The sequence below is a fragment of the Oenanthe melanoleuca genome, chromosome 20 (genome assembly GCF_029582105.1).
Source record: "Oenanthe melanoleuca isolate GR-GAL-2019-014 chromosome 20, OMel1.0, whole genome shotgun sequence".
NCBI lineage: Eukaryota > Metazoa > Chordata > Aves > Passeriformes > Muscicapidae > Oenanthe > Oenanthe melanoleuca.
In genome coordinates, this window is record NC_079353.1 from 12,875,883 (window position 1) to 12,888,039 (window position 12,157).

The 12,157-nt window shown below is 52.3% G+C and overlaps 1 protein-coding gene across 2 annotated transcripts in view; it reads left to right on the top strand.

Moving 5' to 3' along the window:
• RALY (RALY heterogeneous nuclear ribonucleoprotein) overlaps window positions 1-12,157 on the top strand; it is a 101,912-nt gene that overhangs the window by 80,510 nt on the left and 9,245 nt on the right. For both annotated transcript variants that reach the window (XM_056507868.1, XM_056507867.1), the window contains 2 exons: window positions 3,910-4,174; window positions 6,627-6,699. In XM_056507868.1, the coding sequence (XP_056363843.1) occupies window positions 3,919-4,174; window positions 6,627-6,699 (329 nt within the window). In that variant the 5' untranslated portion in view covers window positions 3,910-3,918. The remainder of the gene's footprint in view (window positions 1-3,909; window positions 4,175-6,626; window positions 6,700-12,157) is intronic.

A 12,157-nucleotide genomic window follows, 5' to 3' on the forward strand; every position in this document is an offset into this window, starting at 1 on the left:
CAGGATGGAGATTCCCTGGGCACTGACCTTGTGCAGGATGGAGATTCCCTGAGCACTGACCTTGTGCAGGATGGAGATTCCCTGAGCACTGACCATGTGCAGGATGGAGATTCCCTGGGCACTGACTTGTGCAGGATGGAGATTCCCTGAGCACTGACCTTGTGCAGGATGGAGATTCCCTGAGCACTGACCATGGTCAGGATGGAGATTCCCTGAGCACTGACCATGTGCAGGATGGAGATTCCTGAGCACTGACCATGGTCAGGATGGAGATTCCCTGAGCACTGACCATGTGCAGGATGGAGATTCCCTGGGCACTGACCATGGTCAGGATGGAGATTCCCTGAGCACTGACCTTGTGCAGGATGGAGATTTCCTGGGCACTGACCTTGTGCAGGATGGAGATTCCCTGGGCACTGACCATGTGCAGGATGGAGATTCCCTGGGCACTGACCTTGTGCAGGATGGAGATTCCCTGAGCACTGACCATGGTCAGGATGGAGATTCCCTGGGCACTGACCATGTGCAGGATGGAGATTCCCTGGGCACTGACCATGTGCAGGATGGAGATTCCCTGGGCACTCTCCACCCTGGAGCAGCCTCCAGCTGGGCTTGGTGCAGATACTCAGGATTTCTGTGAAATGAATCCTTGAGGCTTAAGCTTGGACCCAGAGTGACCAAAGAGAAAAATCCTCAGTTTCTCCCCATTTGCACCAGTTTCCTTTGGGAGACTCTTCCAGGTGGCACTGCAAAAATAAGTTGAAATAGAGAGCATTAAACAAGGGCTGATGTAGGGGTGGAAGTTGGAGCACCTCTTGGCAAAGGTTGAGAATTCACTTAGATTCCTTTTAAAGTCCTGTCCTTTGGCTGTTTTTCCCAGTGTTTTTAGGAAAATTCTGCCTGCCAGGAATTGGTTTTAAAGTAATAAAACAAAAGTCTCTGGCTCTTTTAATCTGTAAGTGTGAAAGGGAAAATACAATGAGCCAGACTCAGACAAAGTCTAACTTTTTATGGATTTAACAGGAAGATTATTTCCAGCCTTGGTGGCAGGTTAATGGAGTTGCAGGGGTTGGAGCCAGAGGAGATTTATTGTGGAGCCACATCCTCAGAGAGTCCCAGAGCTGCCAGGGGTCTCCAGTGCTGCTGAAATGAAAGGGATGGTGTGTGCAGCCCTGTGCTCCCAGCTGGGCACAGAGCCATCGCTGGGGGTTGTTCCAGCACCCTGTGGCTCCTGGCTCAGGCTGCAAACACCCTCAGTGTGGGGATGGGCAGTCCCCTCCTGTGCCCTGTCCTGGACTGGAGTTGCAGCTGCTGGGGTTTGGAGCAGTGCTGGTGAGCCCTGTCTGTGTGAGCACCCTTGGGCAGGAGCAGATCCCATCCCAAGGGACTGGGAGCTCAGAAGGGAAAACATCCATCCCCTGAGGAGCCAAAATTGGCTCTCCTGGCCAAGGGTGAGTGGCTGTGATGATGTTCTCCCCTCTAACAGAGGAGAGAGGAGCAGCCAGAGATTTTGTGTCCTGTGTGGCTTGGATGCACCCCCAGAATATTGTGGCTGTTGTGGCTTTTGTTGTGGCAGGCTCAGCCTGCCAGGGCAGGAGGGTAGGAAAGAGAACTCTGTGTTTTAGGGCTCAGCAAAGCTGGAACTTCCCCCAGTGCCTGGGGCAGGCTGGGCAGGGGCAGCAGAGCCTGCCAGGGCCTGGGGACCAGGGAACAGGGTCCAGGGCTGCACAGTGGCAGCTGCCCCTGTCCCACCTTGGACAGGCTGTTGACACTTGGTTTTGGAGCCCAGAGAGCCCCAAAGGCAGGCAGCAGCAGGGAAGGGGCTGGGAGCAGCAGACAGGACACCAGGCAGCCCCTGTGCCAGGCTTGGGGACCTGCTGTGGGCACCCTGGTGGTGTTGCCCTTGGGAGTGGGAGCTGTGGCTGCTGCTGGAAGGGGAAGCACAAATCACCTTGCAGAGCCCCCAGGGAAATCCCACACCCTGCTGGGATCCCAGAGCTTCCCTCTGTGTCTGGGAGGTGGGAATGAAGCTGGTCTCTCTGGACAGCTGTGGCTTTTCTGGAGTTTGAGCAGACAGGCCACAGTACCTTGGATTTCACACAGTTTGCAGCCCTGTCCCTCCTGCTCAGAGGGCAGATGGGTTCCCAGTGGCACAAAGAGGATCCTGCCTTGCAGGAGGGGAAGGGGGCTGGAGTGGCTCCCAGCTGCTGTTTTGTGATTTCTGAGCTAACAGTGACACCTCCTGTTCACACAGTCCAGCTCTAAACCCAGCGTGCAGGCAGGGCAGGGAGCACATGGGCTGATCACTGCTTAAATCTTTATTTATATCCAGAACTCCCAAATCCCCTTCCAGGTGCAAGTGTGGCCTCCCAGGGACAAACCCATCCCTGTGCGTGGTGACGGCTGGGCTGGGAGGTGCTGGCAAGGCAAAAAGAGTTCTTTGAATTCTGATTTAGCACAGAAAGGTAAAAGCTTTGGTATGACAGCATTAAAGCTTTTACTTAGTGTTGTATTTTAACTATAGGAGAGCATGGAAAGGATAATGCACCAAAGTTCTTTGTGTAATGGAGGAGCAAAAAAGAGAGCCTTTATTTAAAGAAACACTACATTTATTTAGGGTAGTTCATGGCAGCAAGCATAGACATGATCTGATTGGTGCAGGGGAGGTGACAGCCCTGGTCTCAAATCTCACACACCCTGCAGGTGCATAATCCTTGTTATGATTCCTTGTCCTTGAGCAGCCTGAGAAAAAGCTGCTTTCTTGGCTCCCAGCAGTATCCTAAGGACAGCTTAGATGCAAAATGGATTTAAATCTTGATTTCTCCCTTAGAAGAACCTCAGAATCACAGAATACCCTGAGTTGGAAGCATCATTAAAGTTGAACTGCTGGTCCTGCACAGAACCAGTCAGGTGTCAGCCTGATCAGTTAATTTCTAGCAAGAATTTAGGATTGATTGTGCCAGTGGTCTCCTAACACCCAGGGGCTCTTAGAGATGAGATCTGTTGAAATGGAAATCTGTGATCAGTTGAAATTGAAATCTGTGACCAGTTGGAAATCTGTGACAGTTGAAATGTAAATCTGACTAGTTGAAATGAAAATCTGTGACTAGTTGAAACTGAAATCTGTGACTAGTTGAAATGTAAATCTGACCAGTTGAAATTGAAATCTGTGACTAGTTGAGATGGAAATCTGACCAGTTGAAATGGAAATCTGTGACTAGTTGAAATGTAAATCTGACCAGTTGAAATGGAAATTTGTGACTAGTTGAAATGGAAATCTGTGACTATTGGAAATTGAAATCTGTGACCAGTTGAAATGGAAATCTGACTAGTTGAAATGAAAATCTGTGACTAGTTGAAACTGAAATCTGTGACTAGTTGAAATCTGTGACTAATTGAAACTGAAATCTGTGACCAGTTAAAATGGAAATCTGACCAGTTGAAATGGAAATCTGTGACTAGTTGAAATGTAAATCTGACCAGTTGAAATGGAAATTTGTGACTAGTTGAAATGAAAATCTGGGACCAGTTGAAATGGAAATCTGACCAGTTGAAATGGAAATCTGTGACTAGTTGAAATGGAAATCTGACCAGTTGAAATGGAAATTTGTGACTAGTTGAAATGTAAATCTGACCAGTTGAAATTTAAACCTGTGACTAGTTGAAATGGAAATCTGCCCAGTTGAAACTGAAATCTGTGACTAGTTGAAATGTAAATCTGACCCGTTGAAATGGAAATCTGTGACTAGTTGAAATGGAAATCTGCCCAGTTGAAATTGAAATCTGTGACTAGTTGAAATGGAAATCTGCCCAGTTGAAATGGAGGAGCTGCTTCCTCCACTGAGGGACCTCTCCCCCACCCACCCCTCTGTGACCCTTGCACACCCCCTGACCCCCCTGTCCTTGCAGGCAGCCAAGATGTCCCTGAAGGTGCAGACGAGCAACATCACCAACAAGAATGACCCCAAGTCCATCAACTCGCGGGTGTTCATCGGCAACCTGAACACGGCGCTGGTGAAGAAGTCCGACGTGGAGACCATCTTCTCCAAGTACGGCCGCGTGCTGGGCTGCTCGGTGCACAAGGGCTACGCCTTCGTGCAGTACTCCAACGAGCGGCACGCGCGCGCCGCCGTGCTGGGCGAGAACGGCCGCGTGCTGGCCGGCCAGACCCTGGGTGAGTGCTGCCCCTGCCTCTCCTGGCAGCTCCAGCTCCGCATCAGCACTGCAGGGAAACTGAACCGCTGTGCTGGTTTAAAAGGCGGCTGTCTGCCCAATAAAGGCAGGAGCTTCTCTTTGAAAAAACCCGCTCCCTCCGAATTATTATCATTTTGGAGTTAAGGGGCTCTCAAGCAAAGATATGGGAATAGGAATAACAGCTCTTTACTAGGAAAATTAAAATAGAAATGCAGTATTACAAAGAACAATCCCAACCCCTGCCAGAGTCAGAATCCAAGCTGACACCCGTCAGTCAGTCAGGGTGTTGGCACAGTCCCATTCAATGGTGGCTGCATCCTCCTGCAGGGGCAGATGTGGTTCAGCTGGAGCAGTGCTCCTGGAGAAGGTGCAGTTTCCTCTGAAGCTCCAGGGATGATGTGGAAAGGTCTGGCTTTCCTCTGGGATCCAGTGGAAAGAAGGTTGTCTTGGTGTCCAAATGTCAGTTTTTATCTGGGTAGGAAAGGCTTGGCTGGGAATGGCAGGGTGGAGGGGGGAAGGCAGCAAGGAAAGAGGATCTGATGGCTCTGATGGGAATGTGCCTCTGGGAATGGCAGGGTGGAGGGAGAAGGCAGCAAGGAAAGAGGATCTGATGGCTCTGATGGGAATGTGCCTCCAGAACAGCACCTGGTGCAATGGCTGAGCCAACCACACCACACCACACCACTTGTGTTTTTCAAGCTCAGAAAGAGGCCAAGCTCCAGCTTCAGCAGGAATAAGGTCTCTTGACAGACCCTAAAAGGCACCAAGGAATTGCACATCAAGGCCCTGGGCAATGGGACTGTGTCCATGCTCCTCCAGAGCTGTGTCCTGTGTGTGCAGCCTGTGCTCAGCTCATCCCAGCAGCACTGCCTTCCTGTGCTCCTGAAGATGATTTTCCTAATTAATACCTAAATCAGCAGAATGTTCCTTTGAACCACTTTGTGGGCTCTTTATTTTAATGGTGTGTGGACTTACCTGTCCACGTTTCCTCATAAAGTCCCTTCATAAAGAATGAAAAACCCAAAAGTTTTAAGTGGTGCTAAAAGCTGGTTTGATGCCCCTAAGGTGCAGGTAGCAGAAAGCAAGACAGGATTGAAGAGATTCCTCCCTGTGACAGTGCTGAGGCCTGGCACAGAGAAGCTGTGGCTGCTCCTGGATCCCTGGGAATGTCCCAGGCCAGGCTGGATGGGGCTGGAGCACCCTGGGATGGTGGGAGGAGTCCTGCCATGGCAGAATGAGATGGGCTTTCAGGGAAGGTTTCTTCCAGCACAAACCATTTTGGGATCTTTTATTCCCACCACCTCTCTGGTCCATCCCAGTGCCCCAGTGGGTGGGACACTCAGCCCCTGGTTCTCTGTAGGGCACCAGGTCCCTCAGGGCAGGTCAGGACAGAGCCCTGAGCACCAGCAGGTTCAGGAGGTGCACTTGTGATGAGGAGTCTCCTGAAGCCACCCAGCCTTTTCCAGAAGCACAGATGTGGCTCCTCCAAGCTCCTGGAGATCACTGGCCTCACACCAGCTGATGGAGAGGGTTCTTATCAACCCCATGGATTCAGCAGCTGGTCCTTCACTCCCTCACCTTCCACTGCTTGGATTTTTTAAATATGAGGGTTGTTTTTTTTTACATAAATACTCCTTTCTCTTTATTCCTGCCATGTCTGAGGGCCATGTTTTCGTGGTGGGCTTGGCAGTGCTGGTCCACATGAGGAAATCCTGTCTTGTTCAACTCAGACTGACATGCCCAGAGGTGTGACATCTCTTCACACACACAGAACCTGAAGAACCAACAGGGTTTAGGGCTGACTGGAGAAGGCAGCAGGGCATTTGCCAGCATTCACCTCTCTGAGTTCTGCCTCCACACCCAGTGTTGGATTGCCAGGCTCTTGGCAGCTCCATGAAATTGGCTGGGTCACTATTCTCACATCAAAAGCATGTTTTGGCACCATGGCCAGGGAGTGACATTTCCTCAGGGGATTAGAGGAGCTCCTTCTCCCCTCCCCTGGCAGAAGATGCAGGCTGCAGGCAGAGTTAACACAGCCAGTGCCCAGCTGGCTCCTGCCCAGCATTCCTTGTTATTCCCAGAGGATCAAGGGGTGGATGGTCAGCAGTCAGCAGGTTTGGATTCTGCCTTTCACACTGAATTCTCCCAGGAAAGCTGTCCTGGATCTGTGTGTGTGTGTGAGGGCCATGTGCAGGGTGCTGGCTGCTCAGGGAATGGTGAGTGGCCCTGGAAAGGAAGAGGAAGAGGTTTGCCAAGTGCAAGGGTTTATTCACTTTGCTGTGCAGCCCCAGATGTGCCAGAAGCAGCTGGGGATGGGGGGGAGCTGGTTTCCCTGGGGCAGGGCTGTGTGCACCCACCCCAGCTCCCTGCCAGGTGCAGGTGAGGGTGGCTGGGGATGTGCCATGTCACAGCTGCTTGTCCCTTCCTTGCAGACATCAACATGGCTGGGGAGCCCAAACCCAACAGACCCAAAGGGCTGAAGAGAGCAGCCTCTGCCTTGTACAGGTAGGTGTTCACACAACAGGTGAGGTCTCTGGATGGTGTTTGCCCTCCAAGCACTGCCCTGAGCTCCCTGAGCCTGCCCCCAGCAGCCTGGGCACTGCTGCACATCCAGAGCTTCTCCTTCCCTTGGCAGTGCCAGCCACAAGGTGTTTGGGGAGGTTTTGGGGAGGTTTTGGTCCCACCTGTGCAGGTGTTGGAGGAGGGTGGGCAGTACCTGCTTCAACCACACCACAGGAGGGGTAGCAAGAGGGGCAGGAGTGGGCACAGAGGTGCTGGCTGTGGGGGAAAAACAGGGAACAGGGATAATTTAGGGAAAGAGAAGAATGATTGTTGAAGGGAGAGAAGAAGAGAAGAAAGTGGGAAGCCCTTGGAGGTGAACCAAGGAGGTGGCTGGGGAAATCCCAAGGGAGCCTGTTCTGAGGAGCACAGCCCAGGGATCCAGAGAACAGGTGGGACATGGAGAGGTCTGGGGCACATGGAATGTGTTACAGATGTCACTGAACCCTCAGCTCGAGAGAATTTATCATTATTTCCACAAGAGGTGAAGATTTTAATTTAAGCTCAAGACTCTGGAGTCAGGGGAATGTGGGAGAAACTCATTAAGTTCTTGCTTCTGGATGCAGAAGGGGAAACTTGAAAAGGTGTGTCAGGAGTGCCCTGCAGCTTCAGGAACCCAAAACCAAATAACAAAGTCCCCAAATGTGTTTTATTTATAAATTGTCATCATTTTGCTGCCAGTCTCGTGGTGAGGAGACTGAGGGGCTGAGTCAGGAGTTGGAAGGTGTGAAGTTGGGAGGAAAAGACTAAAATCAGTATTGGGGTTATAAGTGGGTGTAGCAAAAGGGGAAATCATAAGAGAACTGGAGATTTTTCCAGAAAAAGAAGAAAAAAGTGGGAGGGGTGAAGAGAGCCCTGTGATTCAGGCTCAGCCATGTGGTTGTGCACTGGTGTGGTGTGGAATGGCAAATCCTGGTTAGAAAGAGCAGCTGTGGCACAGCCAGAGCCCCAGCAGCCTCCCCCCACCCTCAGGGCATCCTGGGTTCCTTCCAGAGCCTCTCAGCCCAGCTCCTCCCACCCTGGGCCCCTTTGGCTCTCACAGGACGTGGCTCTCTGGATTCCCAGGGGATGCCACTTGAGGGGAAGGAGGTGGGAGCAGAGGTGACACAAATCCTGCTGCTCACGTGGGGCTGGGCCATAGCACACATCAGCTCCTTCCATACATCTTGCACTAACGAGCTTTTCATTTACTGCTCAGCCCTGCCTGCAGCACTAATCCCTTCCTCTGGAATGACCAATATTTCAGACTTCCAGACTGCTGAGAGAGATGTTTGCTCCCTCCCACAAATATGGATATGCTAAAATATGGGCCAGAGAACTGCACTGCTCCGAGCTCCAGCAGTATTTCATCCCAGACTGGCTGTCAGATTAAAACTTTGCCATCTGGACTGGCAGAACTTATGATATCTCCTGGAAAACAGGGATCCCTGGTTTGCAGTGAGCTGTGGTTACAGCTTCCCAAACCACCATCAATTTCTCTAAATGTTAGACTTGGAGAGTCACAGCACTGTAATTTATAGAAGTGCTGTGTTAAACACAGCAGAGGATTTTTCCAAAGCCTGGGTTTTGCTTTGCATGGGAGGGTCGAGGGAAAGGCAAGGCAAGGGAAATTCCATTTCCAGCATACAGGAAGCAGCAGGTGTGACATTTTTACCTATCCACCAGCCCAGGTGGGTGTCCAAGTTTATCAGAAATCCTTGGGAATGTAGCCCCCCCATCCACCTCCAGCCAGGCTCATGCACCAGCAGTTCTCAGGTGTCTCCACATGAGGCATCTTCACTTCTTGCAGAGCCTTGCTGCCACCCCTGCTCTCCTCCACCCTTGGGTCTCTGGCCTCCCTCCTTCCCTCTGGCACTTCCCAGAGCATCCCTTGCACAGGGAATGTCCCTGGCTGCCCCTGCCTGGCACCCTGGCCACCTCCACAGGCTGTGACCCTGTGCCCACTGCCTCTCCAAATTTGCCTTCTGGCATTTTTTTTTTTTTTTTTTTTTTTTCCTGCACAGCAAATGTCTGGACAGGATGTCCTGGGGTATCTGGGGCCATGTTCAGGTTGATGGCAGCACTCTCACCTTGCTGTCAGCTGGCTGGGAAGGGAAGGTGGCTCTGCCAGTGCCACTCTGGGGTTTGGAGACACAAATCTCTGCCCTGCCCTGCAGAGCTGGGGCTAGAGCTGCTCCCTGGCCAAAGGGACAGAGAGGACAACCCGAGCAAGAGCTGCTGGGTGGTCCCAGGAGGGGTCTCTGAAGTGGTGAGAGGGACAAACCACTGCTGGCTGATTGTCACAGCCAATGAATACTGGCATCCATCCCCTGCTACACCCAAAGCTGGTGTCAGCCCATCCCCAAACATCCCTCCCAGGCCCTGGTGCTGGAGCAGTGACATCCCAGTGCCAAACCCACATGGACAGGGCTGAGAGCAGCCCTGGGACAGAGGGGGAGGTGAGCAGTGATTTCCCAGCCTACAGCAGCCCCAGCACTTTGTGAATGCCAGGCTTCATCCCACATGCCTTTATTTCCCACTGCCTGGGAGGGGGAGGAGGAGGAAGGAGTCTCACACAGCTCCAGAAGATCACTGTTTGATCAGGGCCACATTTTCCAGCAGGTGTTCTGTGCCTGCTGAAGTAATGCCATGGCAGAAGGGAGGGAGCTGAGCTCACCCTGGCACTCAGGATCAGCAGTATCAGGCAGTAATTAAAGCACAGATGCTCAAATGCACCTTTGCTGTTCAGGTCCAGGCTCAGAAATGGCTCAAATGCAATGGGAGGCAGCACATGGAAACAATCTCCCCTTAGTTATGAACAGTTGCATTGAACCTGAGGCAGTAGAAATGTTGTTTGATTGCTAAAGGCCAGCAAAGCAGAGGCAATGCATCAGGAGGTGGAAGCAGGGTGTTCTTGAAGCCTTCCTGCTTTCCAGCCTCTCACTCTGCTTTATTCTGCAGGGCTGCAGTGTCACCAGCTGACTGAATACAGCAAAAACTATTCCTGTACAAAGACAGGAGCTGCCAGGTCACTGAGGAATGATCCCTCAGTCTGAGGATGCTTTATCCTATGAGCAGTGGAATTTTCAGGGTAAATCACCCATGCTAAGGCACTCCCTTTTGCCAGCTTTTTTCCTGGACTGCTTCTGGAAGACCTGCCCTGTGCTCAAAGCCTGATTCCAGGGATGCTGCTAAAACCATCCAGGCCCTGCCTCCCTGGTATCATCTGGCTGGTGTGTCACAGCAGGGTCATGCAGCCCAGGCTGCCCCAAATCCCTCCCTGCAGCCCCCTGCCTGCCTTGAGGGCTGCCCCATGGCCAGCAGGAATCAAAGTAGCACTGCAGAGCCTGGGTTTGTGCTTTGGGAGGTCAGGACCAGCTCCCTGGAATAATTATGCCCCTAATTCGGTGGAAGTGTCTCCCATCCCATAAAGGTTCAGGGCCAGGGCAGGAGAACTCCTCACTTTGCACCCAGAGATGCTCAGGAGCCCCTGCCCTGCAGTCCAGGCAGTGACCTCCTCACTGCCTCTGGGAATGCCCTGCAGAGCTGCCAGGAGTGATTCCCACCAGGAAAACACAGGGCAATAACCTTGACAGGGTTCATTGGCCACTTCATCCAGCAGATTGACTCATCTGGGAAGAGCTTAGAGCTTTGGGCCTCTCCATCCTTCTCAGCTCTTCTCCAGCCTTTTCCAGGTGGCATCTACAGATTTTTGAGGCTGAGCTTCATCCTGTTGGTGCTGGAGCCAAGCCCAGGAGCAGGACAGAGGTGCCCAAATGCCTCAGGGCAGGGTCAGTGCTGGAGAAGGAGATGCCCACCCCATTCAGGGCTGCATTCCTGTTCCCAGGTGCCAGACTGGGCCCAGGACAGTGCTGGGCAGCAGCAGGGCAGTGCTGTGTGCAGGGGCTGGAGCTGCAGCTCCTCTCCATCCCCATGGCCCCATGGAGCACTGATCCCAGAGCTGTGTCCATGTGCTGATCCCACAGCTGTGCCATGCACTGATCCCACAGCTGTGCCATGCACTGACCCCATGGACTGACTCCACAGCTGTGCCTTGCACTGATCCCATGCACTGATCCCATGCACTGATCCCACAGCTGTGTCCATGTGCTGATCCCATGCACTGACCCCATGGACTGACCCCACAGCTGTGCCTTGCACTGATCCCATGTACTGATCCCATGTACTGATCCCACAGCTGTGCCCCTGCACTGACCTCACAGCTATGCCTTGCACTGACCCCATGGACTGACCCCACAGCTGTGTCCATGCACTGATCCCATGCACTGATCCCACAGCTGTGCCCCTGCACTGACCCCACAGCTGTGCCAGGGAGCAAGGGCTTGGAGGAGAGGCTGGCTCAGACCAGGAGTGTGAATTGGGATCAGGAGAAAGGAATTTGAGTGTCTCAGAATTTTGCCAAACACCCCCAAGTTGGTGTTGTTCATGAACAAATGTTCAAAGCTGCCTCGTGGGCCATAACCCAGGGAGCTTCCCAGCAAGAGCAGCTCCTGGTGGAGGGAGTTTGTGCTCTGCTTGATCCCACCCAGAGCCCTGGGGCATGGGGAGATACCACTGTCCTCTCTCTGGGACTGGGGACAGCACTGGCTCTGCTGGAGAGAGCCAGAAACACTTCACCACAGCCTGGCAGGATTGAAAATATTACAAAATTGCAGCAATTTCATTTGAGTTGCATCTGAGGAGGGGGGGGGAAAATTGAAGAGGGAGAGTCTGACATAGAAGCATCCTAGTTCAATTTTCCTTTCAAATGGCTTCCTATTTTGATGGTATTTTTTATTTATTGGATTCAAACAGACCTGGAGTCAAACATTCTCAGTGATCAAAGTGAATTGGCAAGCTGGGGGGGGAGCTATTTTCTTGGACAGTTTTTATATCTGCAGGTTAGAATAAAAATCCAGTTACCCATCATGAAAAGCTCCATGGAAGTGCCTCATTCCATGCTCTCCATCCCCTCAGTCCCACAGCAGCTGCCCTGGGAGGAGCTGCCTTTCCTTTTCAATCCAGAAGAGAGAATAAATAAACACAGACCATCCCTGGGCTGGGAGAGAGGCTGTGGGATATTCCTGTCTCCTCTGAGCCCAGCACAAATGCTGGCTACAACTGGGGTCAGAAGGGGAGGGCACCTGAGAAGAATCTGGAATTCATCTGTCAAGAATGGCTCTTTTCCAGCATGCAGTGGGGTCTGGGAGGGTTGTGGTGATGACGCCTCCCCAGCAGACTCCTTGCTCAGCAGTGAGACCCTGCACTGCCCATCCCATCCTCAGCCAGCTGGGAGTGCCACAGGCAGCATTGCTCAGGAATAAAGCCCAGCCGCATGGAACATCCTCACTGAGGTCCCCATGGCAGAGCAGCACTCGGGCCCTTGTCCTTAACCCTGGCACCAGCTCCTTTGTCCCACAGCACC